This window comes from Chelonoidis abingdonii, chromosome 2 (genome assembly GCF_003597395.2).
Source record: "Chelonoidis abingdonii isolate Lonesome George chromosome 2, CheloAbing_2.0, whole genome shotgun sequence".
Classification (NCBI taxonomy): Eukaryota; Metazoa; Chordata; order Testudines; family Testudinidae; genus Chelonoidis; species Chelonoidis abingdonii.
In genome coordinates, this window is record NC_133770.1 from 161,870,748 (window position 1) to 161,898,638 (window position 27,891).

Genomic DNA, 27,891 nt, shown 5'->3' on the forward strand with positions numbered 1-27,891 from the left:
AACAACCCCAAACCCCAGCAAAAAAACAAAGACTCCCCCCATCTAACCCTCACATCTTTCTGAATTAACGAGTTACACATAGGACCTTTAAAGGCACACTGTCAATATAACATTTCCTCTCCCCCCCCCCCCATTTCAATTTGGTAAAAGCATGTTTTTAAAAAACTCAAGAACATTAGAAAAAATATGTCTACAATTACAAAACAAAATCCAATGCAAACAGTTGCTTTTAAACAAATAACAGTTCCCCTGCAGTGTTTGCAACCCAAACACTGCAGCACCATGCAATGGAAATCAACAAAGTCTTGTTTTCCTTTAGATTACGGTCAGGTTCTTATACCCGGATCCTGTAAGTTACTGATTCTGCATGAGCAAGCCCTTATGAAACCCATTGGGCACTGTGTGGTGTGAGTTCCTCTCTGTGCTCCACTGAGGATGGGAATCTCTTATAGCCGAGGTGCAGTGACTCAGGCTTCTAGCTCTGGAGGTGTCTATATCAATCCCAGGTGTGTTGGGGTGGCTGTCACACTGGGCCAGCTGCAGCCCTGTTGACTTCAATATGGCTCTGGGCAGACCCAGGGGAAAGCAGCTCTGATTGCAGATCAGAACCAGAAAGTGATGTGAAATTGATTTCCGTTGTCCAACTCTTGGCCGAAGAACATAAATAACAGTATGTTCTCTATATTTTGAAAAATTCTTTTCATCATCTACTGTGTTATTTGTAACACGAGGCACTAGTTTATTTGCAACATATTACCTTGAAGCTGACTGAGTCCCTATAAAGATAAATACAATCAATGCTCCTGTGTTTACACTATTCTCAAAGCAGTTACTCTCATGCCACTTGCTGTAATTAAAGTTGTGTCCATGCCTCACCCTTAAATATTCACTGGGCATCTGAGCTTTCCGGCTTGGGAGAGAGTTACTAACCAGACTTTGCCCTTTCTCTGGTGCTGATGGCAGCAGATCTCAGATTGTTTTATGAAGGTGGGTCAGTGTCATTAGGCCTGTTTGACAGAGGGAGAAGCTGAGGGACACAGAGGGGAAGAGACTTGCCCAAGGTTATGAAGTGGCAGAGCCGAGGACAAAAGCCAGCCATCTTGACTCCCTGCCCTGTGCTCGATCCACTAAACCGCAGTGGGCACCTACAGTCGTTCCACAGGGTGTTAGCTCATTGGACTCTGACGTTTCAAAAAGAAGTGAAGTGCCCGTCTCTAAATGGCTCCAGAAGTTATTGTCTCCTCTTAGCAGAGCCTGTGACCACTTTAAAAGCAGCTGCCACACTTCTTGGTCCCCGCTCATGTTCCTTCCCTTTCAGTCCCAGCATGTGGGCTGCTGAGAAAAGCTGGCCAGAGGCAGCGCAGCAGGGTAGCATGCACACTTCCTGGCAGCCTCCTTCTCCCCTTTAGACTCCTGGTTGTATGGCCAGCGTACCCAGTTAAAAGCACTCTTCTTCTGATTTCAGACATGCCCAGCTGCACAATGCATGTAATGTTATCAAAGAGCTGCATCATTCCATCCCTGCATGGTAAAATATCTGTGTCTATCTGGAAACCAAAAAGAGGGCTGTTATCTCTATGGAGAAAGGTGTTTGCTAGAAAGAGGAGTGGAGGAGATCCATGAAAGACTTCAAAGGACTCAAGAACACATGGCTAGGTAGCCCAGAGCATTCTCTTTGTATCTCCACTTTCTTTAGGGTCTAACAGCATGGGAAGCTGTTGTTCACGTTTGTTCTCATCTTTCATCCCCATGTGTCAGGAGGCATTCAAAAGAACTGTCTTCTAAAGCACCACCCTATGCAACTTGAAGCTGCAGGAAGATTCCATAAATGCAGACAAAGAAGCCATCTCAGCTCCACCTCTGTCACATCAGCCGCAAGGAGGAGAGTGCTGGTGGCTAATGAGCTCACAAGCCACTGTGGAATCACTCCCTGGAAAATGGTACCAGATGGATATGCTGCTGTGAAGAGTCCAGACCCGGTAATGCTGGGGTGAGACTTCCCCCACCCAGCCTGGTCCCCTTGTCCCCATTTCAGTGCCACTGCAGACAACCTATAAAAATCCAGTCAGTTTAAAACCAAAAAAAGAGTTATTGTAACATTGATAACTATGGTAAAAAAAAAAAAAAAAAAAGGAGATTCAGAGTTTATTGTGCATGATCCACATGCAGCGTTAATGGTATATATATAGAAGCACGGTCTGATATGTATATGTACAGTGCAATGCCTCCTGCCTTTGGGAACACTCAGCGGGTGAAAGGGCCCGATTACATGGCAGACTTCATCTCCCATTCCTGAAAGAGACGGATGGAGAAAGGACAATTATTCCCATGTCCTGGGGGGGAAGGGGGTGCTAGGCGAGCCAGACCTTGCCCCCTACACGCAGCATGACTCTTCCTAGCAGAGGAGATGCCCATCAGTACCTTTCTCTTCTGCAGAACCTTCCCCTTTTCAATGATGACCACAGAGGGCGCTCGCCTCAGGGCGCTCTTGGTGGAGGTGGTGCGTTTCAGCAGAGGTGTTAGGAAGGAACCCTGTGTACAAGAGTAGAGGGAAGAGGGGTGGGGGTGGGAGCCCCCTTTTGCCCTTTTTTCCAACCTGTCTGGGGGGTTAGCTGCCTACCCTGCACGGACTGTGAACAGAAGCTCTAGGGCAGTGGTTCTCAACCTGTGGCCTATGGGCCACATGCGGCCCAATCAGGACAGAGCTGCAGCCCATGTGACATCCTCAGGGCCATATAGGTATTGGATGAGGCCCACAATGGTAAATAGGTTGAGAACCACTGCTCAAGGGCCATTCTAGCCTCTGGTCAGACCTCTCCCTCTGTCTAGGGGCTCCCCTCTATATGGAATCACCTCCCCACCTCGTCTAAAGCGAAGAAAGAAGAACCTAAGCTAGACCTGAGTTTCTCAAGGAACAGGAGAGAAGAAGCAGAATAAGGAGAGGGGAAGAGGGAGAAGAGAAGATGCTGGGGAAGGGATGGGAGAAGAGAAAGGCAGGAAGCCCTAGGACAGCCCCTGCTGGTTTCTAGCCTCCAACTGTTCTGTCTCATGGCTGCCCAGTGTCTGGCTCTCACCCTTCCTGCTTCATCCTCCCTTACCTCGGAGCCTGCTGAGCTGGTGGCGGTGGCTATGTGGCCCTTCAGAGACTTGCCGATGGCTAGCAGGTTCATCTCCGAGCCAGCCTTCAGTCTGGTTTTCATCCGGCACGCCCTTTCCAGCTGCCCTACCTTCTCCTCCAGCTTGGGGAAGGCCCTCTTACCTGCAAGAAGGCAGATTGTGGGGCCATGTGAACCCATGTGGAAAGCTGAAGGCCCAGTCCTGCCACCCTGACTCACTCTGGTTTACAGCCATGCCCCGAGAATCACTGGACACCTGTCATAACGATACAGATAAGGGTAGCATAAAATCACTCCTTTACCTGTAAAGGATTAAGAAGCTCAAATAACCTGGCTGGCACCTGACCAAAAGGACCAATAAGAAAAGAAGAAACTTTCAAATCTGAAGGGGAGGTGGAAGGTTTTGTTGGTGCTCTCTTTGTTGTGCTCTCTCGGGACAGAGAGAGGGACCAGGCAGGAAAAAAAACATCTCCTAAAACCCTACCTGAAATAAGCATCTAAGATTACAAAAATTGTAAGTAATAGGAAGTAAATGCGTTAGATTATCTTTTGTTTTAGCTTGTGAATTTTCCCTATGCTAAGAGGGAGGTTTATTCCTGGTTTTGGAACTTTGAAGTTAAGCCTAGCGGGGAATCCTCTGTGTTTTAAATCTTTTTATTACCCTGTAAAATTATCTTCCATCCTGATTTTACAGAGGTGCTTCTTTTACCTTTTTCTTTATTATAAAGATTTTTTTTAAGAACCTGATTGATTTTAGCGTCCTAAGGATAAAGAGTCTGGTCTGTACTTTTATTAAAGGCAATTGGTTAGTATATTATTCTCAGGCCTCCCCAGGAAAGGGGATGAGGGCACTTGGGGGAATATTTTGAGGAAACAGAGACTCCAAGTGGCCCTTTTCCCTGGATTTTTGTCTGAAGAGCTTGGTTTGTTTAGCCTAACCAAAAGAAGGCTGAGGGGGGATATAATTGCTCTTTATAAATATATCAGAGGGATAAATATTAGGGAGGGAGAGGAATTAAACTCATAACCAATGTGGACACAAGAACAAATGGATATAAACTGGACACTAGGAAGTTCAGACTTGAAATTAGACGAAGGTTTCTAACCATTAGAGGAGTGAAGTTCTGGAACAGCCTTCCAAGGGGAGTAGTAGGGGCAAAAGACATATCTGGCTTTAAGACTAAGCTTGATAAATTTATGGAGGGGATGGTATGATGGGGTAGCCTAATCTTGGCAATTAATTTGGCAGCTGATCTTTGATTATCAGCAGGTAAGTATGCCCAGTGGTCTTAGATGGGATGGGATCTGAGTTACTACAGAGAATTCTTTCCTGGGTGCTGGCTGGTGAGTCTTGCCCACATGCTCAGGGTTTAACTGATTGCCATATTTGGGGTTGGGAAGGAATTTTCCTCCAGGGCAGATTGGCAGAGGCTGTGGAGGTTTTTCACCTTCCTCTGCAGCATGGGGCACAGGTCACTTGCTGGAGGATTCCCTGTAGCGTGAGGTCTTCAAAGCACTATTTGAGGACTTCAGTAACTCAGACATAGGTTAGGAGTTTGTTACAGGAGTGGCTGGGTGAGATTCTGTGGCCTGCATTGTGCAGGAGGTCAGACTAGATGATCAAAATGGTCCCTTCTGACCTTGAAGTCTATGAGTCTATAAATCACTTGGTGGTGGCAGCAATACAGTCCAAGGACAAAGAAAGGATTTGTGCCTTGGGGAAGTTTAACCTATGCTGGTAGAAATATGCTTAGGGAGTCTTTCAGGCGGGTCCCCACATCTGTACCCCAGAGTTCAGAGTGGGGAGGGAACCTTGACAACACCCATGGCTCAACCCTCCCAGCCCTCTCCTGTACTAAGTCTTGCTGACCCCTGGCACAGGGGCAGCAGGTCAGCAACCTGCCTGAGGCTGTGCAGCAATCATACCAATTAAGAAATCCAAGCTGTCCGGGGCGCCCTTTCTCGTGGGCTGCATCAACGTCCGCTGAGACTGGAAAAAATCCCGGCTTTTCAGCTCCGGGGCCACCTCTACCCACTGCTTGTTCAGAGACTTGCCAGGGCTGGCTGGAAGAGCAGCTGGAAGAGCATGGGAGAGAAAGAGGTCAAAGGCCGTGTGACCGTGAGCACTCAGAAAGGGATTCCCCCTCCGGGCATGCTGAACCAACCTAGAGACAGAGCTGCTCTGTGCCTGGGGCCCAGGGGAATCCTGGACACACCCAGGGCCAAAGGGGAGGAGCTGTTCTGTAGCAGGCAATGAGAAAAAGAGAGGCACTCCTCTATGCATGTGCCACCCGGAGACCCACTGGAGCCAGCCCATCCCAGGGAAGCAGCAATACCCTCTCAGCACATGCTGTGGCAGACGTGGGAGCCACCAGTGCTGGGACGCTGCCTCTTACCGAGATGAGGCCATGCTCAGCTGCTGTCAGACACAGAGTCTGCCCCCTGGTGCAGCCATGTCCTTGCTGCGCTGGGAGAGGGAGCCTCACTCACCTGTCTCCTCCGGAGCCCTGCTCTGCGGGTTGCTGAAGGCACTGTCGGGAAGGGCACACGGGAGTTTCTGCATCTGGTCTTGGGTGGCTCTGTCCAAGCTCTGCTGCTGCAAAGAGAAGCCAGTGAGGAGTCTGTGGACAAGCTGGCCAGACGCACCTACACAGGTCCCCATGGAGTTTCACCAAGTTATGCTGGCCAAGCGGTTGGCCCATTCGCTAGACACGCCTACAGATGCCGGACTACATGGAGGTTACCAGCTGGTGCAGTATATCCGCATTGGAGTAGACAGGGCTGGGGTGTGTCGCCGGTGTGAGCTGCCCAAAGGGGTCATCCATGTAGGTGTTGGGGGTTGGGAATCTCCGCAACAGCAGGCCCCTGCAGGCAGAGCAGAGAGGAAGCCCTATGACACTGGGCACCCATCAGGGGTGAGGATTTTCCTTGTTTAGCACCTGAGGCCCATGAGTGCTTCGAATTGGACACAGCAGGGCCTGATGAGTGCTGCCTGGATGCCCGGTGCATCTGAGCAGTAACACCAGGGGTCTGGACACAACATGGGTTGACCCCAACATGGCTAGCACATGCTTCGGTCATGCACTAGTTCTGTAACTGGGTCCCACGGCAGTGCCAGATGCAGAAGCAGCCAGGATTCTGTGCCCTGGGGCCCTGTCCCAGAAGAGGAGAAAGAGAGATCACTTGATCGTTACCTGTTAGGCTTGCCCCCTCTGGGGCACCTGGCATTGGCTACTGTCAGCAGACAAGATACTGGGCTGGATGGACCTTTGGGCTGACCCAGTATGGCCGTTCTTATGTTCTTAAGGCACCCATGGGCAGCCAGGTCCCCTGCCTTAGCCGAGGAGGAAAGATAATGGAAAGAAGGCTGAAGCAGGGAGGAAGCTGGGACCACGTGAAGATAGGAAATAGGGGGAGCTGCTCTGAAGAGACACTGTGTCTCGGGGGTGCTGCGGGCTCCTTACCCCACAGGGACAGAGCTGGGTCCATCTCCAGGGACTGAGGTTTCATACACAGAGGCTGGTTCCGCTTCCTTTTCCACCTGCAGGATCTTCAGCCAGATGTCCCTCTCTTCATCCGAGTGGGTCTGTGCCAGAGAAGGGGACAGGTTGGACCAGGACCATTAGGGAGAGGCCATGGAGATGCCCTCCTCTGGGGAATGGCATCGGGTCCACAGCCACAAGGGCAGGAAAAGGATCAGGCGTGACCGGGCAGAGCAGAGGGCCGGGGAACCAGGCCGGTTCCTTGCTGCATCTCCCCATGCACAGCACAATCAGCACGGAGTGCGGCTCCCACGTCTGCATGACCACAGCACTATCTGGAACTCCAGGAAGGGAGGGGCAGATCTAGTTCCTACCATCTGTGGGATGCTGCCAGTGAGAGCTGCCCCCCTACCACCAGGCTAATGGTCTCTCTGCTAAAGTTTGGCTGCGGGCCATGCCAGCACCATACGGGTTAGCACAGCTGCACCACACACCTGCAGGACAGCGACCTCTCTGCCTTGCTGGCTGATGTGGATGTGAGGCTGTCGGCCCGCGTCGGCCCCTGGGGTCACATTGCTGCCCGCCAGCGGCACAGCATACTCAGGGCTCTCAGTGCAGCTGGGGTCTCTGAACATCCATAGGGCGCCCTGCTCCATCCTGCACCACAGCTTCTGCCACTGGCCGTTCAGCAGCACATCCAGAGAACCTGCAGAGCACCCCCAAGGCCTCTCATTAGGAGATGTGCCTCCGCTGCCTCCTTCACCATCGGGGAGAGGGCTCGGCACTGACCCACTCAGTACAAACTGCAGCTGATGCCTCCGTGGGCTGTGGGAAAGGAGCTCAGGAAAGCCTGGGATGAGAGCACGGACTCTGCGTGCAGTTACCCCCACAGCTCTGCTAATGCACCCAGCACCCCGGCTGTTCCACTCCTGGGTCACCTCCCCACCACCAGCCCTTCTGCGAATGCACCCGGCACCCTGGCTGTTCCAGCCCTGGGTCACCTCCCCATCTCCACCAATGCACCCAGCACCCTGGCTGTTCCAGCCCTGGGTCTCTTCCCCATCTCCACCAATGCACCCAGCACCCTAGGCTGTTCCAGCCCTGGGTCCCACAGATAGGATGACTGCGGTAACTGATGCTGCACAGAGTTATCAGGCTGGTCCATACCGCACCTCCCTTCCTTGGGATGCAGCCGGCTGCAGCTGGGCTGATCTGAGAGTTCTCCTCATCTGAGTCAGAGCCAAGCTGGGAATCACTCACCTAAGAGAGACACAGGTGCCACAGACAATGATCACTGAGGCGAGGAGAGTGGATAAGAAGCGGAAATTTCAGGCTGAACTTCAGAGATTTCCCCATGGAAAGACCCAGGAGATGGGGGGGCAGCTCCCCAGGGAGGAGGAAGCCTCATCACGTGGGACCATTCAAATGGCACAACATGCCACAGGGAACAACCCAGTGCTGTCTGGTCTCACAAGGGCATCTCCCTCCCTCAGATTTCATGGGTCAGGCTGTGCCCTCGGGCACATCCCCAGAGCTATGGGCATGTCCCAGGGCAGAGTCCCTCCTCAGGGTTCACAACATTCCTGTGGGCAGCAGCAAGCAGAGCTTGTTGTGGAAGGAGCTGCTCAGGACAGGATGGAATATTAGGGACTGGGGGTCAGGGCTCCTTGGTTCTAGTCTCGCCTCCCAGTTATCGCAGTGGAGACTGTCAGGATTCCTAGGTTCTATTCCCTTCTCTGCCACTGACTCACCGTGACGCCTTGGTTAAGTCACTCCCCTGTGCCTCAGTTTCCCTGCTGGAACACAGGAACAATAATGCTAACTTGGGTGGGGAGAGGGGTGTGAGAGCACTCCAGGATCCCCGGTAGCAGGGGCTAGAGATGGCTAAGGAACCTACTCACCTGGTGTGAGTTCCTGCCCTGCTCTGAGCTGGGCAATACTGGGGAGCTGTGGGCAGAAGGCCTGCTGAGAGGAGAGCTGCTCATCTCCTCAATCACCTGCAAGAAAGGGACAGCATTACAGCCATTGAAGTGGCAGCTGGGGATCCCAGCCCCCTAGGCACAGAAGGACCCAGCCCCCTCAAAACAGAGTCATTTCCAAGACAAGGAATGCGCTGCTGGGAGGGTCAGAGCCCCCATGGCTCCTGCAAACGCCTCTCTAATGCAAACTTCTTGTGGAGCCTTGTGTGGGGATGTACTGCAGCTTGGCAAGAAAGGGCACTGGCTCGCCCAACAGCACAGCTCCCTCCCCACGGCTCTGTGAGATTTCTGGGAACTGTCAGCATCCAGCTTGGCCTGCAGGGGGAGCCAGGCCATAACTTATCTGCCAAGTCCCAGGTGACAGGACGGTGCCGATCCTGGCCCGCAGAGGGCAGGGCAGCGCGGGGCTCTGACTGGATGATGCCCATCCCCACTTGCAGAGGGGAGTGGGCAGCACATGGCCCTGACAGGATGGTGCCAGTCCCAGCCCATAGAGGGCAATGGGCAGCGCAGGGCTCTGACTGGACGATGCCCGTCCCCACCCACAGAGGGGAGTGGGCAGCGCAGGGCACTGACTGGATGATGCCCGTCCCCACCCACAGAGGGGAGTGGGCAGCGCAGGGCTCTGACAGGACGGTGCCCATTCCTGCCCGCAGAGGGGAGTGGGCAGCGCAGACTCATCTGACATGAAGTCTCACCCCGACAGGAGCTATTTCCCCACCCATAGTCCCCCTTGGGGGCTCCCAGGCGGTGGCAGAGGCCACTCTTGACCTTCCCCACTCCCATGGCCCCCCTCCATGCACAGCTCTGCCAGGGTGTAACACCTCCAAACCTTCCTCCAGTCCTCGGCCTGCTGGCGGCTCTGGAAGCCCATTACCAGTGTCTCTGCTGCCGCCCCCGTGATCTTCAGCACGTGCTGCATCTTCTTGCTGCGCTTGGCCTTGTAGGCAACGCGACAGCCGCGCAAGTCCAGCTCCAGCACTGGCTGCAGGTCCTTGGCACACTTGTAGCACTGTGGCAGCATAGGGCAAAGGGCACGGCTCAGCCAGGGGTGGAGGGGAGCGCAAGGGTCTGAGACTGGGGATAGCAGGGCTTGGAACTGGAACTCACAACCCTGACCCTCCCTGTGGGGGTGGGGGCTGGAATTCAGGATATAGGAGTGGGGGTCTTCATGGTTAGGGACTGGGGGGTCGGGGTCTGGGGTCTGCAGGGTTGTGGGTTTAGGGGTTAGGCTTGGTGGGATGGGGGTTAGGGGTTCAGGATGGGGGTTTATGGGGTCAGGGTGCAGAGTCTGCAGGTCTGTGGGTTTAAGGGGGCAGGATTGGGGGGATAGGGGTTCAGGATTGGGGTTTAGGGGAGTCAGATTTAGGGGGATGGGGATTGGGGTGCAGGGTCTGCAGATCTGTGGGTTTAGAAGGTCAGGGTTGGGGGGATGGGGGTTAGGGGTTCAGGGTCTGCAGGTCTGTGGATTTAGGGGATCAGGGTTGGGGGTTAGGGGTTCAGGGACTGCAGGTCTGTGGGTTTAGGAGGTCAGGGATGGGGGTTAGGGGTGCAGGGTCTGCAGGTCTAGGGGGTCAGGGTTGGGGGGATGGGGGTTAGTGGTTTAGGGTGCAGGGTCTGCAGGTCTGTGGGTTTAGGGGGTCAGGGTTGGGGGGTTGGGGTTCAGGGTGCAGGGTCTGCAGATCTGTGGGTTTAGGGGATCAGGGTTGGGGTATGGGGGTTAGGGGTTCAGGGTGCAGGGTCTGCAGGTCTGTGGGTTTAGGGGGTCAGGGTTGGGGGATGGGGGTTCAGGATTGGGGTTTAGGGGAGTCAGGTTTAGGGGGATGGGGGTTAGGAGTGCAGGGTCTGCAGATCTGTGGGTTTAGGGGATCAGGGTTGGGGTATGGGGGTTAGGGGTTCAGGGTGCAGGGTCTGCAGGTCTGTGGATTTAGGGGGTCAGGGTTGGGGGTTAGGGGTTCAGGGTGCAGGGTCTGCAGGTCTGTGGGTTAGGGGGTCACGGTTGGGGGGATGGGGGTTAGGGGTTCAGGGTGCAGGGTCTGCAGGTCTGTGGGTTTAGGGGGTCAGGGTTGGGGGGATGAGAGTTAGGTGTTCAGGGTGCAGGGTCTGCAGGTCTGTGGCTTAGGGGGCTGGCAGGTTCAGGGCACCGAATGCACTTCAGTTCACCTACCCTTTTACCCTGCAGCTCTTCCCTGCACCCACCTCCATGTCCCTGCATTCTTTGCCCCTTGGACGCCTGTTGCCAAGCCTCTCCTCCCCTCCCCCCCCCGGCACTGTCCTGCACACACCCCAGCCCACGCGGCCTTCACAGCAGGGGCAAGGCCAAGCCATCTCCACCTGCGAGTGCTCCAATTCCTCTCGGCCCCACCCAATGCTCACCAGCAGGGCGTGTTCCCGGACAATGAAGAGCTGCTTGGACCACTGCCCGAGCCAGCGTTTCCTCCAGAGGAAGCCGCAGAGCTGGGCCTCGGGGCAAGCAGAAGCCTCGGCGGTGCCGGCGGCAGGTGGCAACTGGATGTAGTGTGCACGGTCCTTCACGCAGTCCTCATCCTCACCATATGACTCATAGTGGCTGCTGTCCGTGTCCCCGCCGCCCGCTGCCCAGAGCATAAGGGTGGCGCTGAGTAAGCGCCTGGCGAAAGTGGAGCTGCCTGTCGGCAAGGGGCCGCCCCAACAGTGCCAGGGGCCTCTGGCCTTGCAATGGGAAGCACGCCACGCCGCAGAAGCTGGGAGCCATGCAGGGAGTCGGGCGGGGCTTGGAGAGCTTACAGTCAATGCCCATGTGGCCTAGATGGAAGAGGCAGCACAGCATGCAAGAGGCGTGCCACAAGCAAGGGAGGGTGCTGCAAAAGGGAAGCAGCAAGATGCAGGGGTGCCCTGTGCAGATGTGCAGAAGGCATGGCACAGATGTTGGGGGGGGCAGGTGCATACATTGCAGCTGATGCGTCCTGGCTGACAGGCATGGCAGGAACACATGAGGGGCTACTTGTGTACACACGCTGCACTGATATGTCCTGCCAGCTGCTCCCACCTCGTTTCGGAGAGGAAGGGGTGTAATGGGGCTGGTTACCTGGGCTCATATGTCCCTCGGGGCTGATGGGCTCTGCCTCCTCGTAGGAGTCCTCAGCTGGCAGGCTAGGGAGGTGGGGCAGGATGCCCAACGGGTTTGTCTAGAAAGAGCAGGGAGAACTCAGCGCAACAGAGCCAGGGGAGGCAGTATCAGGGCATGGGGTGTCAGTGGAACTCTGCCTGCCAGTGCCCTGGGGGCTCAGGATAGGTCTTAGGAGCTGTGCACTCCGTTGCACACTGAAGGGCAGGCTCAAGATACCCCCTTCCCGGGGCAGTTGCTCAATCTCCACGTCAGGAGCTCCCTCTGTGCCTGGTCCAAGCTGATGTGGGCTTGGAAAAAGCACGGATCCTCGCCAGCATGCAATCGCCCTGCTCCTTGGCAGCACGTCTGCCGACTCAGAGCCCTGCATCTGGACAGGACTGAGATGAAAGAGTCTTTGATGCCCAGGGCTTGGATTTCTGCTTCCTTCACAACTTAACTGCCCCTAAAGTGGCCTCTACGGTTAATCGGCCTCTGCTGCCTTCATGCTGTTTAGCTACCAAATTAACTGCTTCTGAAATCTGTCAGCGGCATCTCGCATTCTGGCACAGGACACCACTCTTGTTCCTGCCAATTGCATCCTGGGGGGTGGTCCTCTCCCCCCGCCACGGCTCCTGTTACCTCATCTGGAGCCCACATTTGCCTGCTAACATCCACATCTGGAAGAGCAGTAGAACTCCGCTGGAGCTGCACATCTGCTCAGAGCATGGGGAAATGCCATCCTGTCAACCAATCCCCTCGCCATGCAAGCAAGATAATGTCCCACTGTATGGGAATGCACCATATCTCTGCTGCATGCAACGCATCCTCAGCCACACGCAGTAGACAGCTTCCCCTGCTGCATCCAATGAAATGTGCCTCTCTTCATGCAGTGCAGTGCATCCCATGCAGCATGTGATGGAACACGCTCCTGCTACATGCCGTGCAATGGACCATTCTCCATAAGAATTACACTTTGGCTCTGTTGCATGCAATGCAACACCTACTGTTGGATGTAACGCAACGCATTCTCTTGCACATGCAACAGATGCTGCTCTAGTTCATGTAATGTGTCCCTCCCCTGCAAGGCAGCACACCCACTTCTGCTACTTCATACCACATGTCTCTTGCTCTCTGCAGTACAACAGATCCAAGACTGCAGACACTGCAACACATCTCCATATGCAGGAAAATGTGCCCATGAGGTCCTGCCACGGCCAGTCCCATGTATGGCTGTTTGTCAGGCACTGGACACCTGATCGGGTGGGAGTGACGGGGGGCGGGAGGGAGTGGAGCCCTCTGCACATCCCTCTCTGGAAACTCCCAGTTTATGCTGCAGACGCTCCTGTTCCTTTCCGGTTCCCCAGTGATCTCATGGCCAAACCATCTGCTCTTGTTTGCAGAGGGGCCTGACAGCCCAGCAGCCGGGAAACCCAGCTCCCGCTGCCACAGGCTGGGAGCCAAGGCGGGCCCTTCCCTAGGCCTCAGGCTGGGGCTGTGGGATAGGGAGGCCTCACTATGACCCCTGTATTCTGAGCTGCCGAAGGGATGGCAAGGGGTAGCTGGGAGCAAAGGGGCAAGAGAGATAAAAAGACAGACCCCTGCCCCATTTCCTTCATGCAGGGCCCTGCCCCTACCCTTGGACACAGTCCCCTGAGCCCTTTCCAACCCGTCCCTGACCCATGGTCCCGTTGCTGCCTCTAATACCCCTCCCTCAGCCTGTTTCCCCCACACTTGGCCAGTCACCCCAATCCCCAGCCACTGCCCCACGTTCAGCCCCTAGAGACCCTGGGCTGGATTCTGAGCACAGCCTGGAGTCCAAGAGCAGCAGGAGCAGAATCCGGCCGCCCTCATCTGTATCAAGAGGGTGCAATTGCAACCCACGCCCCTGCTTGCAGCCAACACTGATGCAGTCATGGGGCAAACGGGGGGTCACGTGTGCCTCCCCGCAACCTGTTTCTGCTTGTCTGGATTTCCCACCAGGGCTGGGGACCCTGCTCAGCCCTGAGGACGCTCAGAGGAATGACACACACACGCATCCCAGGCTCTGCTGGACATGCAGAGCTGGCAGACTGCATGAGAACATTCCTCCCCACGCTCCCTGCTCCGCTCTTTCTGCGCTGAGCGGGCAGCAGGGCCATAGCCCAGGGACATGAAGTGTTGCTTGGAATATGTGCTGGGTCTCCCTCTCCCACGCCCTGTCACAGCAACAGCCAGGGGCTGGGATGCTCCCGTGCCTGGGGCTAGCCTCCTAGGAGTGTGCACAGCAGGACAGCCACAGTGTGACAGGCTCTCTCGCTGCCCCACGCATTTAGCAGGTGTTGGGACCCTGAAAAGCGCCCACCCGCAGACTCCACCCTGGGCATCAGAGGTAACTGAGATCTCTGTCTCTCTCTCATGTTGCTTCCTGACCTGGAGCGATCCAGAGACTTACCCTGCCTGGAGAGCACTGGCCATTGGTAGTGGGCGAGTCACACTCTCCCCTTCCCATAAGGTCTGGAGACAAGATTGCTGCCGAGAAAGTAACGATAAAAATCATTTCAACTAGCCACTGGCACCAGCTGCAGCCGGGAGGCCCCGCTCAGATGCCACACGATGCTAAGCGTGCTGCAGCTGCTTTTCTCAGCCCTGCTCCAAACCTTCCAGGCCCAAGAGTGGGGCTGAAGATCCTCGAGAGAGAGCATGAGACCCAGTGTCTGGAGCTAGAGAAGCCGGATCCAGCCCCATGGGAGCCGATGCAAGCTGGATCCGGCCTCAAAGCATTTGGGATCATTCAGCCTGCATCACTGATAGAGCCCAGTTTGCAAATGTGGACCCCTGAGCTGGGCACCCAAATCCTTCAGCCTGGCAGCGGAGTGGGCCTGGCCAGTAGCTGAGTACCCACAATGGCAGCTTGGGCCTACACTCAGTGCAGTTGCTGCCGTGGGGCACAGAGCTCCAGGCTCTCTATAGCAATGGGTAGCACTGAGACTCCTCTCAGAAGGAGTGAGTGTCCCCGCAGGCTGGGGCACCAGGCTACAGTGTTAGCATCTTCTAAGCCAAAGAGGAGAGTCCTGGCCACCATCCCTAGACTGATGTTTCAAACATGCCCAGTACCTCTGGGTGCCAAGCTTTGGGTACCTGCATATGTCTCAAACAAGGGCAACTGAAATCACTGGCCACTTTTGCATATTTGGCAGAAAATCTGAACTCGTTACTGGCCTCAACCCACCCGACCTGATTCTGATCTCGCGCATACGATGCTCGTGCCTCCACTGCAGTCCCTCTGGCTCCGCAGCTGTGTCATTGAGAGCAGGGGCTGGCCCAACATATATAATCAGGAAACACCCCCCCAACCCCGTGCAACTCCTCTCGCATCCCCCACATGGTACCAACTCCACTGCTCACCTTGGCGTGGGCTCAGGTCAGGTGGCGTTTGGAAGGTGCTGCTCCCAGAGGAGGGCGAGATGCAGCGCATGATCATGTACTCTGCGTCCTCTGCTGTGGGGAAAGAGGCGGATCAGGATCACAGGAGGTGACGGGACTAACAACACAAACAAGTGGGGGATAAAAGTTCTGAGTTCAGGCTGCTGCTCCGGATGGGGTTGAGTGACTTGGCAGGCAGGTGCTGGGAGATTCCAGACAATCCCAAATGAACCTCAAATTCTAGGGACTTGGACGGGGATTGGTCTGGAGACTGAGTCCAGCAATGGCTTGTTTGTGTTCACTATGCGTCATTCTCCTTTGCCGAAAGCAGCTCCGGGAGCTGGAGTTAACAGTTTGCAGACACCCCATCATCGGCTGATATGAAACTAGTGGGCAAACCCATAGGAATAACAGGGATGCTGGAAGAAGATTGGGTTCAGGCACAGGTAGGAAAAAGGGCTAAATGGAACACGCTCTGGGCAGGCCCAGGGGGACAATCTCATTGGTAAGCAAAGTTACAGAGAGCGACAAACTGGATAACCAAAGATCCAGAGAGCTGGACTATGGTGAGCACCAAAGAAGCCATTTGACTAGCTGGCGCAGTTTCCAGGGATCATGGAGAGCCTGTGGTAGGGTGATCAGATAGCAAGTTGAAGAATCAGGACAGGGTGTGAGGGGTAATAGGAGTTCATATTTAAAAAAATCCCCAAATATTGGGACTGTCCCTATAAAATCGGGACATCTGGTCACCTAAGCCTGTGGAAATGGACAGGGCTGCAGGAACAAATCTGATCTGCTAGAGGAAGGTTCCTTCTTTTGGAGTTATTAGAATACAGCCGCCCCCATGGGTCATTAGCACATCATCACCTGTCTCTGGATACCTATGCCCCAGCAGCAGGATACATACATGGAGGGCTCTGGAACCTGGAAAGTAGCTCAGCGATGGATTTCTTCTTGGCCTGAGCAATGTAGCTGAGGTTCTCCCGGTCCAGGATCAGAAGGAAGGACTCTAGGTCCAAAAGGAGCTTGTCTAGATCTGCAGGCAACACAGAAGGAACAGGGCAGGTACTAGGGGAACCCCATTCTGTCACATCGCCCCCCACTGGGGGATCCCAAGACAGCAGGGTGCTGATTGAGCCGAGCCCCTGGGAATGCCTTAGAGCCAACCAGCCAAGCGCATGGAGCTCTGGGTGTCCAGGACAGGTCAATGCACGATGAGCGAGGCCCAGGGCTGGAGTTTCCGAGACTGGGGCAACCTCAACAAGGAGCAGAGAAAATATCCCTTTGCTCTCCCCTGCTCTCTATATCCGGCCTGGCCCAGAACTGGCTCCTTGCACCCACGGACCATCTAGGGACTCATTGCTCCCATCTCCTGCACCTGACCCCAGCTCGCAGAACAATCCTGCCATTCAGAGGAGGACACAAGAGGTACCCAGAGCTGCTAGGGAAGGGGGGAGGGTGACCGAAGGGGGCGACAAGGAGAGAATAAGCAGCAGTGGGAGACTGAAGGCCCTTTATGTCCACACTAAAAGAGCAGGCTTGTTTGGGGGACTGGGCTTCCAGGTTCTCGGAGAGGAGAGATGAATATGGGGTTTGACTGGCAGAAGGGTGAGTTTAACTCAGTGTTTCCTGCCAGAAAGCAACTGACCCATAGGCTCCCCAGTGCATCAAGGAGGCAGGTGGCAGCGCTAGGGATGGAACCGGGGTGCTCCCCCTTGGGGAAGGCTGGCCAAGGCACATCAAAGATGCAGAGGCGGCTGGAAAGTTCTCCGGTGACATCTCTCCTTTCAGTCCACTTCCCTGTTCTCCCTCGCCAGGCTAGCGATGCTGGGGAATGTCTCTGCATTGTCTCCCAGAGCTACTGCCTGAACAAGGCTTCTTCACCCTTCCATCACCCGTGACCCCCTCTGTCAGACAGCAGGGCAATTGTGCCCTGCCACCAATAAGTGCTCAGAAGCCACTGTGCCTTCACTGACATCCCACGCACTGAAGGGTGGGGGGGAAGGAGAGGGCGTTAATATTGCACCAAACAGCACAGCTGATGAAGGCTGGTGTGTTCCCAGTGCAATGCAGAGCATTTGCCCACCGCCCCCTCGCATGGCTTGGCAAGAGGAATAAAAGCCCTCAATCAGCCCAGAACAAAGGCAAAGCCCAGGGACAGCCTGCCTGTCCTGCGCCACAGCAGCATCCTGGGTTACAGGCCTGGATTCACTTTCCATCCTTGGCTCCCTCTCTGTCAGCCTCTGGGGATAATGATATTTGGCATTTCCAAGGCACCTGGCACCACAAGAGGGATTCTTAATGGATCATTGCCCCTCATGCTATGAGCGGGAAACCAAGGCACAGAGCATGGCAGTGACTTGCTCAGTGCTGGGCAGCAAGTAAGTGACAGAGCTGGGAATGGAGCCTATGCTCTCTGCCCTAGCCACTTGATAACACCTCCAACTGAGCACAGAATGAACCCAGGAGTCCTGCCTCCCAGGCTCATGACCTCCAGACCATCTTTCCTCTCCAGAGGCCCTCCTTCCTCTCTCTACAGGCTTAGCCCAAGACATTTACACTTGGGGGCTTACAGATTGACACCGAAAGAAGCAGCCTGGTTTGCAGACGGACTGAGCACCTGCAGCTACCACTGACGCCAGCCGAATTTGTGGGCACTCAGCACTCCCGAAAATCTAGAATTTTGGGGATTCCGATCAAACAGAACCTAGACGCAAACCACCCCTTATGTTGGGTTTGCTAATCCCTGCCTGGCTTTGCCCTGTGTCCAAAAGCAATCCCTTGTTCCAGACAGCCTGGCACTGGGATAGCAGACCCAGAAAGGAGCTGTGGGTTTGACCCAAACCTTTGGAATCTGCCCCTGGCCCAGTGATGGCTCCGTGGATTCCTACACCTCGGCAAAGCCATGTTCAAATCCCAGCTCGGGTCACAAGCACAGCGAGTTGGGCAAGCCTTGTCCCCAGCAGAGGTTCGGCATTCTCACCACTGCCATTTAAGAGATGCAAAGCGTCACCTGGGCCATAAATGGTGAAAGGGGCCCTTCAGATTGTAACCCCAAACAGGAGCTGTGTCTGCTCTATGTCCCAGCAGCAATTTCTTGCACTCAAGGAACATATGGTGCAGGAGGGGCTTCTTCCCCCTTCCCCAGTCAGTTTATAACCTCACCCCCCCCATCCCCATCAGTTTTCCCAGGAATGACACAGAGCAGAGGACACAGCATGGGGAGATATGCAGGAAACACCCAGGTCACTGCTTGCCCACCGCCTGAACTCTGCTGCAGAGGCCTGAAATCGGCAGTGGAACCCCAGAGTCTGGCTCTACTCCACTTCTTGCCCAGCCAAATTTCCTTCCAGCGTGGAGACCTGGGCGGTGCTGCCAGCTTTCCTCACGCTCCCTTCCAGCCCTCAGCAGCTCCCCCGTCCTCACAGAGAGGGGGCAACACAGACTCCCCCCACTTCTGCTTCCCCACTGCCAGGCTGCTCCTTACCCGCCCTGCCAGACTGCTCTTCTCCCCTCCCCACCACGCATCTGGAAATGTTTTGCGTCTCCCTTCTCGGCACCACTCCGGACGGCTCCAGGCTCCACTTCCTGCTCCCAGCTGTGATAAAATGTTGCAGGCCCGCTGACGAAACCCACTGATTCTTGGCCTGAGGCCCAGGTGGCCTTTTCCTCGTCCCCCCAGCACCGATGTTCCCTCATTGGTTCCCCCGAACGCAAAGCTGCAATTTGCTCCCTGGAACAGTTGCAGTGTTGGGAATGCTCCACTAAGCCCATTCTGCCCAACCACGGCAAGCCTGCCTTAAAGGCCGCACCCCAAGCCGCCTCAACCCCCCTCCCTGACCCTACCCAAAAAGGGCATCCTTCACCCCCCAGGGAACCTCCCTGCCCCCCAGGGAGGTGGGACAGGGCTGAGACCAGGCCTATTTTCACTCCATTCCTTGGAACCCCCTCACGGAGGTGACGAGCCACAAGGCAGCCCATGGGCCCTGCTCCCCATGGCGGAGATGGTGCCCACTGCTCTCAGAGGACCTCACCACCATAGGGAACTGCCGCGTCATAGGACCTGTTGGGAGGGCAGTGCGGGCAGAGCTGTTCTAACCTCAGCTCGCTGTCTCCAGGCCCAGGAGGAGCGGGGGTAGGGTTTAAGATGGCTCCCCCTGACACTTCCCTGATGAGTCTCTGGACAGATCACGGTCAACAGCTTCCCCAGATTCTCCACACACACACCCCAGCTGGCATTCTCAGAACCATGAGAGGGGCCTCATCCCCTGGGGAGCAACGAGACCCTGCCAGGCCCCTGTGCGGAGGGCAGAGAGGCCCCACAAAGCTCCTGGTATGTGAGTATGCAGGGGCAGCTCCATCCCTCTTCCCCAGATCCTTACGCAGATAGTCATTTATCTGATTAATGAGGAAACACATGTCCCAGGCACACAGCACAGCACCCCCAGCACAACATTCCCCCCAGGGGACACCGCCAGACACACAGCACAGTGCCCCCAGACACACCACACCCTTCCTGGGCACACAGGCCAATGTACCCCTTTCTGCACACACAAGTTCCCAAATGCATACACCTCTTCTTTCAGTGCATCTCCCAAAACACACAACCCAGCCCTCCTCCCAGCATACACACACACCTCAAACACATCTCACTCCTACCCCTCAGCACCTCTGCCACACCCTCTCTTCAAAGCATGCAGCCCAGCCTTCCCCCAGCAACACCGCGTTGCCCAGCCCAACAGGCCCATGTCCCCCTCTCCCGATCTCAGTGCAGCTGGCAGTGGCTGCGATCCCAGCCCACCTGCAAGGGAAGGCCTGGAACCACCCACCCTGGGGCAGATGCTCAGCCCCTCAGTTTGCCCCTTGCTCCTCTACACGGACAGGCTCCTAGTGGCTCTATGTGCCTGGTCCTAGGAGGTCACACCATGGGAGCCAGTCACAAGGGCTAGTGAGGGGAGAGAATCCATCACATTCCTCCTTTGCCTTGGCCTGGCACAGTGGGAGGTGGGGGAGGAAGTTTCTCATCAGCTGTAAGACTATCTGATGTAAGCAGCCTGAAGAGCCATCCTTACCCTCCAGCTGGGGAGGGTCAGGTCGGCGGCTTCTTGAGTCATATTGACAGACCCATGTTGTTTTCCGATGACACTCCCCTTTCACCTCCATTCTAGCATGCCAGCACATTTCCATCCATGGACATGTGGCTCTCTCCTCCGTCCTCCTCACCTACTCGGCTAGGGAATCGCTCATGTCTCTTAGCCCCCAGTCTGTCCAGCCTCTCCTGCTACCACCCGCCCTGGTAGGACAGCGCCAACTCACACCCAGCACCTCCTTTCACAATGGACGGAATCTACCGAGACTCGCAGTTCATCCCAGCAGGAAACAGGGAAGGGCTGTTCCGCATGGGCCGTTCTTGGGCCAGTCCCAATGGGGCTCCCACCACTTCCTTTGGGGGCTATTCTACAGCCTTGCAGGGAAGGGCTGCACTGCAGCTGATGGTGTGATTCCCAGCATGGGCAGACATACACGGCAGTAGCTGTGAGCTAGTGCACTACAAACAGCCATGCGGCCATGGCAGCACGGGCAGTGGGATCGGCTAGACGCCCTAATACCTAACTACAATCTTGCATGGGCCTAGACTCAGATGGCTAGCTTGTGTCACTGCAGCTGCACTGCTTCTTGTAGCACGCTGGCTCAATCAACGTTAGCATGTGCTCGGGTACACGAGCTGGAAAATGACGACTCTGGCTGCAGTTTGGATGTACCCAGAGATCTCGCTCTTAGGCAACATCTCCTGCTCTTTCCTTTGCCTTTTTCCAATTTCCCTCGGCTTTAACATTCTCCAGCAGCAGATCGGGTTGCAGTGTTGGGTGGGGAGCAGCCACTGCCCCCAAACATTTCCATGGGGGCAGCTAAACAAACATGAATATGCCCAGCCCTGCCCTGATGCACTCACACATTGGCTAGCAGCTGGAGCTATATTGGTTAGGGTCTAATGCATAATCCAGCCAGTGGGCACACCAGACCTGGTGGTCTGAGAAGGGGGCCATGATCAGTGAACACAGTGCGCGCCATCAGACCCATGGCAAGTTGTGTGGTAAGGACGTGGTGCGAAGAAACATCCTGGCTTCTTCACAGGATGGTCAAGCAGAGGAGAGGGCTGGGAAAGGTGCCCAAACTCCGTGTGTTGCAAGGATGTTGGAAAGACTGATACGGAGCTGCCAAGTGCGCAGAAGCGAGACAGCCTCCGCTCCCCTCCCACCTCCCCAGTCCTGGCTCATAGAACAGAAGGGTTTACTGTGCTTTATTCCCACACTCCGCACCCTGTAGTTGTGAAGGCTGCAGACCTGCTGTCCCACATTCCCCCGGGGCAAGAAAAGCCGAGGTCATATTTCATCATGGGATTCCAGTTTCAGATTCGGCCATGCCAGTCAAGAACACAGAACTGTGTCTGTCCCTCCCCCATTCCTCCTTCCCACCACCCTGCTCCCTAATCCACAGATTGGACCACAAATTCATTTGGGCTGGAATCCTTCCTCGCTGCTGAACTGGCCCCTCCATCTAGGATGATAGTCTCACCTCCCTGCCCAGCCGATCTAGCTCAGTATCCCCATCCTCCTACTACTCCTGATCAGAACAGTGAGTCCAGCCTGGTCTCCACAGCTCTCTGCTGCCCTGGGTCAGACCAATAGGCCCACCAAGCCCCAGTCTCTGCAGATCAGACCAGTGGGCCCATCTAGTCCCATGACCTGCCTGTTGCAGAGGCCAATAGCCGATGATTCAGAAGAAGGTGAAATCCTCCCCACACACAGACCAGAGCCATGCCATGCGACTCCTCAGGAAGGCCTGGCTGCATCCTGGAGAGAGAGCACATGTTGAAGTGCCTTGTAAACGGCTGGGGATGCAGCAGAGCGGTAGATGGCCCAGGTCCTTGGAGAGGCATCAGGGCGGTTTGAGGGGGAGCAAGCACCTGGCTGAGGTGAGCCTAGTTCTCAGCACTGTAAGGAATCCTGTGCTGGCAGAGGTGGGGATTCCGGCTCCCTGCCCATTCTTCGCACAAACCCACTGGCAGGGGCGGGTGGAGAATGACCAACAAGTGGCTCAGAGACTGGGTGAAGGGAAGAGGAGAGCGAAGCGGCCGGCGACATGGCGAAGGAGGGTCGGTGGGTGGATGTGGGAAATGGAACAGAGGAAGAGAAAGAGGTGGGCAGTCAGCCAGCACAGGGGCTGTTGGGCTCCCACAGGGGGTGGCTGAGTGATGCATGGTTCCTCTTCTCTGGCCCACTCTTCTATGCAGCTTGGGCTCACTTCTCTTCGTATATCATCCTCTCCTTTGGTGCACCCCTTTGCATTCCCAGAGCCCCAGTGTCCTACCTGGGCCCCATCTGCAGCTCAAGGGAGCAAAACGCTCTGACATTGCTCAGCAATCCTGCAGCCTGGGTCAGTCTGGGATTCAACAGGAGCTTGGCCTCATCCATCCTGTTCCCAGCTGCTGCTCCGGCACCTTCCTCCCAGCCTGCTTGACCCCTGGATCTTCCCCAGGCTTGGGCCCCTGCACCATCAGTGGTCAGTGCATGCACCTGCCACAGGGGGTGCTGCAGAGCCGTGCAGGGCCCTGGGACAAAAAGCGAGATGCTCAGAGGAGAGGGAGGGATTCGGGACAGGGGCGCAAGGGCAGGCAGGGAGCATGGGCAAACTGTCATGGCCTGCAGGAGAGAAAACATCCGGGAGGGAGAAGGATTAGCAAAGCAGGAGGGGATCCAAACATCTGGACTTCCCAAGAAATAGGCAAGGCGGGAGGGGCGGGGGGGGATGACTAATTCCCTGCACCTTGTTCAGGGGCAGCAGGACAGGGGGGCACTGGGAAGGGGATGGGTTTCTGGAAATAAAGGAGGGAGAACTTGGGCGAGGGAGACATCCCTGTGCACAGCACAAGCAGAGCCAGCATGCTCCTCCAGCGCAAATCCAGGGAGCCCCCGGGAAGGGAATCCATCCCAGCTCTGCCAGGCCATGCAGGGGGCCCTGTGCAGTGAGCACTCCCTGCTGCTCCCCTCTGGTCTCCCCACCTCCTCACTTCCCTCCTTCCTCTCCCGACCCCAGCAGAGTCTGAATTCCTCTGTGATGACATCCCTTCCACTCCCAGCACCGCTTCTCTTCCCCTCTACTCCAGCCTGGGGGCCACATTTTCCCTCAACTCTCACCTTGTGCCTGCTCATGCCTTATCCCTCGCAACCCCAGCACCCCGCACCCTGCCCACTGGCACCCACAGCTACGAGCAAGAAGCCCAGCTCTGACAGGACCTGCCCTGCCATTAACTCTCTTCCCTCCACCCCAACCCCCGATGTCAATGATGGTCTGTCACAAGCTCATTCAGAGGCTCACCTGCTGCCTGACACCCAGAGAGTAACGCGCTGCAGGAACACATGACACGGGGGCTGGGGGAGGAAGCCACCCAATGTGCAACGGATGAGTCAGAGCATTTAGCGCCCACGGGCCTGTGGGAAGCAGCGCTCCTCCTCTCTGTCAGCAACCGGAGAGCTCTGTGCTCGCGTGCAATGCATTTCACATGGGTTTAGTAAGACGGACTTGTGTATGTGTGCATGAGAGCATGTGCATCCTGTGCTTTGTTGCACCTGTATGCGTGCACAAAGGTGTGTGTGCACCCATGTGAGCTCACCTGCTTTGTCACACGTGCATGCAGGGTTGTGTGCTTGTGTGTGCCCAGGTGGCTGTCTAAATGACAGGGTGTGCATATGGTTGTGTCTACACGCCTACGAGCGTGTGTGCCTGCAGACGTGTGCTCACGCCTGTGTGTCAGCGTGCCTGCGCTGGTGTTAGTGTCATTCCCTGGCGCTGAAAGCCTAGCTGCTGCGATCCAAGGGGTCTCCGACTCGCCCCTGACAACGCACCATCCACAAACATCCCGGGCCAAGTAAATGCTACAGAGATTGAAAACAGCTGCCTTGGTTTCCATGGCAAGAAAGAGCAGTTGAAGGTAAACGCATCTGCCCCCATTCCCGTCTCCTCCCACAATAGCTGCTCCCTGCAGCAACGTGCCCTGTCCGGGTCCCCATGCCCCAATCCCACGTCTAGTAGGCCCCTTACTGGGAACCATAGGAGCAACTTTCACAGCGACTCAAAGAACAGGAACTGCCGTGGAGCTGGGGAAGTCTAGACAGTGCAGGGAAAGGCACATGGAAAATCCAGCTCCTCCACCAGCCCATTTCTAACACTTCATTCCCCCGCTGCTGTCAGTGATGGCTGGGCCACTGTCCATTCAGACGCTCCCGGTGATGTGCCCTGAAGGCGTGCGCTCGCATTCAGGGGAGGTGGGTGCTGAGCTCCCCAGGGAAAGGGGTCATGCCATAGAACCCAGTGTCCTGCCTGAGGCTTCCATCACCCAGCCCCAGAGTGCCCACGGACCAGCCCCAAGCACCTCCTCTTTAAAGTAGTGCAAAAGCCAGAGTGACCGGACTCAGTCAGGTGTTGGCAGAGGGATACAGTCTTCCAGCAATGCTAGCAGGAGAAGGAACAAAGCCCACTCATTTATGCAAAGGCTTCACTGTCATCTTATCGTAGTCCCTACCCCCACCCCCTTGCCCCACAAGTCTGTTCATCTGTGTGTCACCATCTCAGATTGGGAATTCCCTGGAGCAGATGCTGGTTTTATATAGCACTTTTGTGCAGCACCTGGCACACTGGGGCCTGATCCTTGACTGAGACCTCTATTATTATTTACATGACAGTAACACCCAGAGGCCGCAAGTGAAATCAAGGCCCCACTCTGCTAAGCACATAATAAGAGACAGCCCCTGCTTTAAAGATCTCACAATCTAAGACAGACAATGGGTGGGAGGGGAAACAGAGGCACAGAGAGAGGAAGCGACTTGCCCAAGGTCATCCAGCAGATTACTGGCAGAGTCAGAGATAGAATCCAGGAGTCCTGGCTCCCAGTCTGATGCCCCATCCGCTCGACTGCACTGCCAAATAATAATAGCCTGAGTTTCAGAAGAAGATAAAACTTGGTTAAGCCGGGATGGGACAGGGGATGGCTTTCAGGCGAGCCCCAAAGGCACGTATAAAATCAGGATGCTAAACACTTGCTAAAAGTGTGCACTGCAGCAAGGAAACACACAAACACCCTGCACACTACAGATCTCAAAGTCCCAGGTCTGTTGTCACCAACAGATTGGCCAGCTCCCTGTGCAGGGCTCTCTTTTAGCCAGATCCCACCATGGGCACAAGGGTATATCAGAGCCTCTTGGGACCGAGCCAGCACAGTCATGGCAACCTTTGTACAGCCCAGAGATGTCAGAATGCAGCAATCCCCTATCTGCAGTGCATTCTCAGCAACAGCAGGGGGATGGAGAAAAGGTGAAGGAAGACTGGGATGTGTCTGAGATGCCAGTGTTTTAAGGCCATTCAGCAGCTAGTGCTTGATCTAAATACCTTTTCCCCAGGTCACCTTTACGGACTGGAAAAGCTGCCAGAAATTCAGATGCAAGGCTCAGAGCTGGATGATGAAGCAGACAGAACCACCCCTAGCAGGGGCCTCTGTCAGTCCTTTAAAGGGAGATCAGCTGGGATCGGGATGTGACTCCCACTTCCCCCTGGATAAAGTCTCCTCGTGTACTATCACTCCCTATGCAGCAGAAGCCAGGGATGGGGAAACGACCAGTTCTACAGGGATCCCATCTCAGCCCCGATATCCCACTCTGACACCCAGCGCTGCTGTGGGGAGCTCAGCACATGGATGTGAGATCGTGAGGATCTCTGTATCCCACATCAGAACGACCCCATTCCCAGGCAAATCACTTCCCTCCAATCTCAGGTTCTCCTAATTTGATCTCTGCTTCCTGAGCCATCTCAGCGGCTCAGGGCCTGGACTCCAGCTTTCTGAGCTGTATTGGCCAACTGCAAGATGACTCATACCACGAAGGGATAAGGGAGGACGACTGCAGAGAAGACATGGCAGTTCTGGAATTCCCTCTCTGGGTAGCGTGTTCGCAAGCGGCAGAGAGAAGGGCTCTTCCAGGCATGGGTCACAGCCCTCTCCCCTGGAGATCCCCAGCCTCCCAACCAAATACCCCAGAGCAGAGAACTGCCCAGGAGTGCTTGCAAATGAGCCCACATTGCAAGAGAGAGGCGGCACCAATGGCATGTTGGCACCGCTACACGTATGTCAACGCCTCGCTCCCAGGCAACACGCAACGCGCACTCAACCACCTGGAAAAGGAACAAGCGAGCTGCTGTCTCACCACACCGGCGGCGGCGGGCACGGGCCAGTCGTGAGGCTGGAGCAATTTGTCAAGCGAGGGGTGCTGACAGCCACTGAGCCAAACCCTGGGTACGATGGGAACCGCTTCGAGCCAGGCAGTGTGGCAGTCCCCACCCCAGCGCCCCTCGTTCCAGCACCTATGGGTGCCAGAGAGCACAGGCAGAGCTGCTGAGTTCAAATCTCCCCCCCTGGCAGCCCCCCACCCCGGTTACCACCAGCCCCGCTCCACGGAGGGGTTCCCAGCCCCGGGGGCTGGTAAGGGGAGCGGTACCTTTCTGCTTCTCCATGGCGCCGGCTGCAGGGGGGGCGCTGGGGCAGGCTCCTGCGCTGGCCGCTCACATAGCGCCGGGCGCCCTCTCCTCCGCGGGGCCGGAGCCGGGGAAGCCGGGCGCACAGGAGCGGCGGAGCCCCGGCCCCAGCGCAGCCCATGCCGGGAGGGCAGGGGGCTGGGCCCGGGATTCCAGGAGGAAGGGCCGGCGCCAGCCGCCGACTTCCCGGGGCAGCACCGCCACCTGCAGGGCGCAGCGTCCGGCTGCAGGCTCAGGTTTAGGTCCAAGCCCCCCACAACACATAAGCTCTCAAGACCTGGGTCCTAGGAGCAGCTTGGCAGGTGGGTCTCTGAGCCAGAGTCCCACTGTGACTCGTGTGCCGGCCCTGCTATTTTGCAGTGTGGACGGAGCTCACACCCCAGTCCCGAGTCAGAAGGGCTGTGGCATGCAGAATGGGTTAGCATGGGCCTGGCAAAACCGGGTCCAAAAGGAATGAGAGGTAGGGTGCCTGGGTTCACTTTTCTGGCTCTGCCGTTGACTTGCTCTGTGATCTTGGGCAAGTCACTTCCCCGGGGCTGTGCCTGTGACATGGAAATGGTGGTACTCACAGGGACCCCCACCAGGTTTCACAGCTTGAGCAGGACCATCTACACAGCTCCTTTTAACCCCATAGTCACATAGTGTGAGCCTCACCAGCTTGAGTCAGTTCAGTTGACCCCGGGCTCTGAGAGTGTCTGCCACGGGTTTTGTGCAGTGCAGATGTACCCTGCATGTATGTAAGGGTGGAGGGGGGAAACAGGTTGTGAGACTTAACTTGCAAACAGCTGGGAAGTGCATCCAGATGGGAAACAGTGAGAAGGGCAAGGGATCAATATTAATAACTGGACAATTCTGGTGCATCTACACTGCAGCTGGGAGCCAGCCTTCCAGCCCAAGTAGACTAGTGCGGCTTGAGCTAGCATGCTAAAAATAGCAGTGTTATGGCTTGGACTGCAGTTCTGGCAGGGGGTCAGTGGCCTAAAAGGAAGTGTTTCCTAGTGTTTAGAGCAGTAAATTAGGAATCAGGGACTCCTGGGGTTTTACTCCTAGCTCTTGGCGCTAAATAAAGTTTAGTGGCCAGAACAGAGAAAATGAGTAGCTCAGACTCCTGGGTGCAATTCCTGACTCTGACACACTGCATTATCTTGGGCAAGTCCCTCCTCTTAGGACCTCGCTTTCCCAACGCGTAACATTGAATTACAAATATCCCCTCCTGGGGGATGAGGCTGCATTTCTTAAGG

At 55.8% G+C, this 27,891-nt stretch overlaps 1 protein-coding gene across 1 annotated transcript; it reads right to left on the reverse strand.

Annotated features, from left to right (window-relative positions):
* Positions 1-27,398, reverse strand: LOC116836915 (actin filament-associated protein 1-like 2). The gene is given in 18 exon segments (XM_075062767.1): positions 1-2,292; positions 2,422-2,532; positions 3,099-3,259; positions 5,043-5,192; positions 5,607-5,712; positions 5,861-5,981; positions 6,581-6,702; positions 7,093-7,304; positions 7,771-7,858; positions 8,500-8,595; positions 9,410-9,589; positions 10,954-11,171; positions 11,645-11,744; positions 14,097-14,173; positions 15,050-15,142; positions 15,975-16,103; positions 27,220-27,296; positions 27,298-27,398. Coding segments are annotated over 18 exon segments (2,154 nt in total). The 5' UTR covers positions 27,384-27,398; the 3' UTR covers positions 1-2,265.
* Positions 27,399-27,891: the final 493 nt, after the last annotated feature.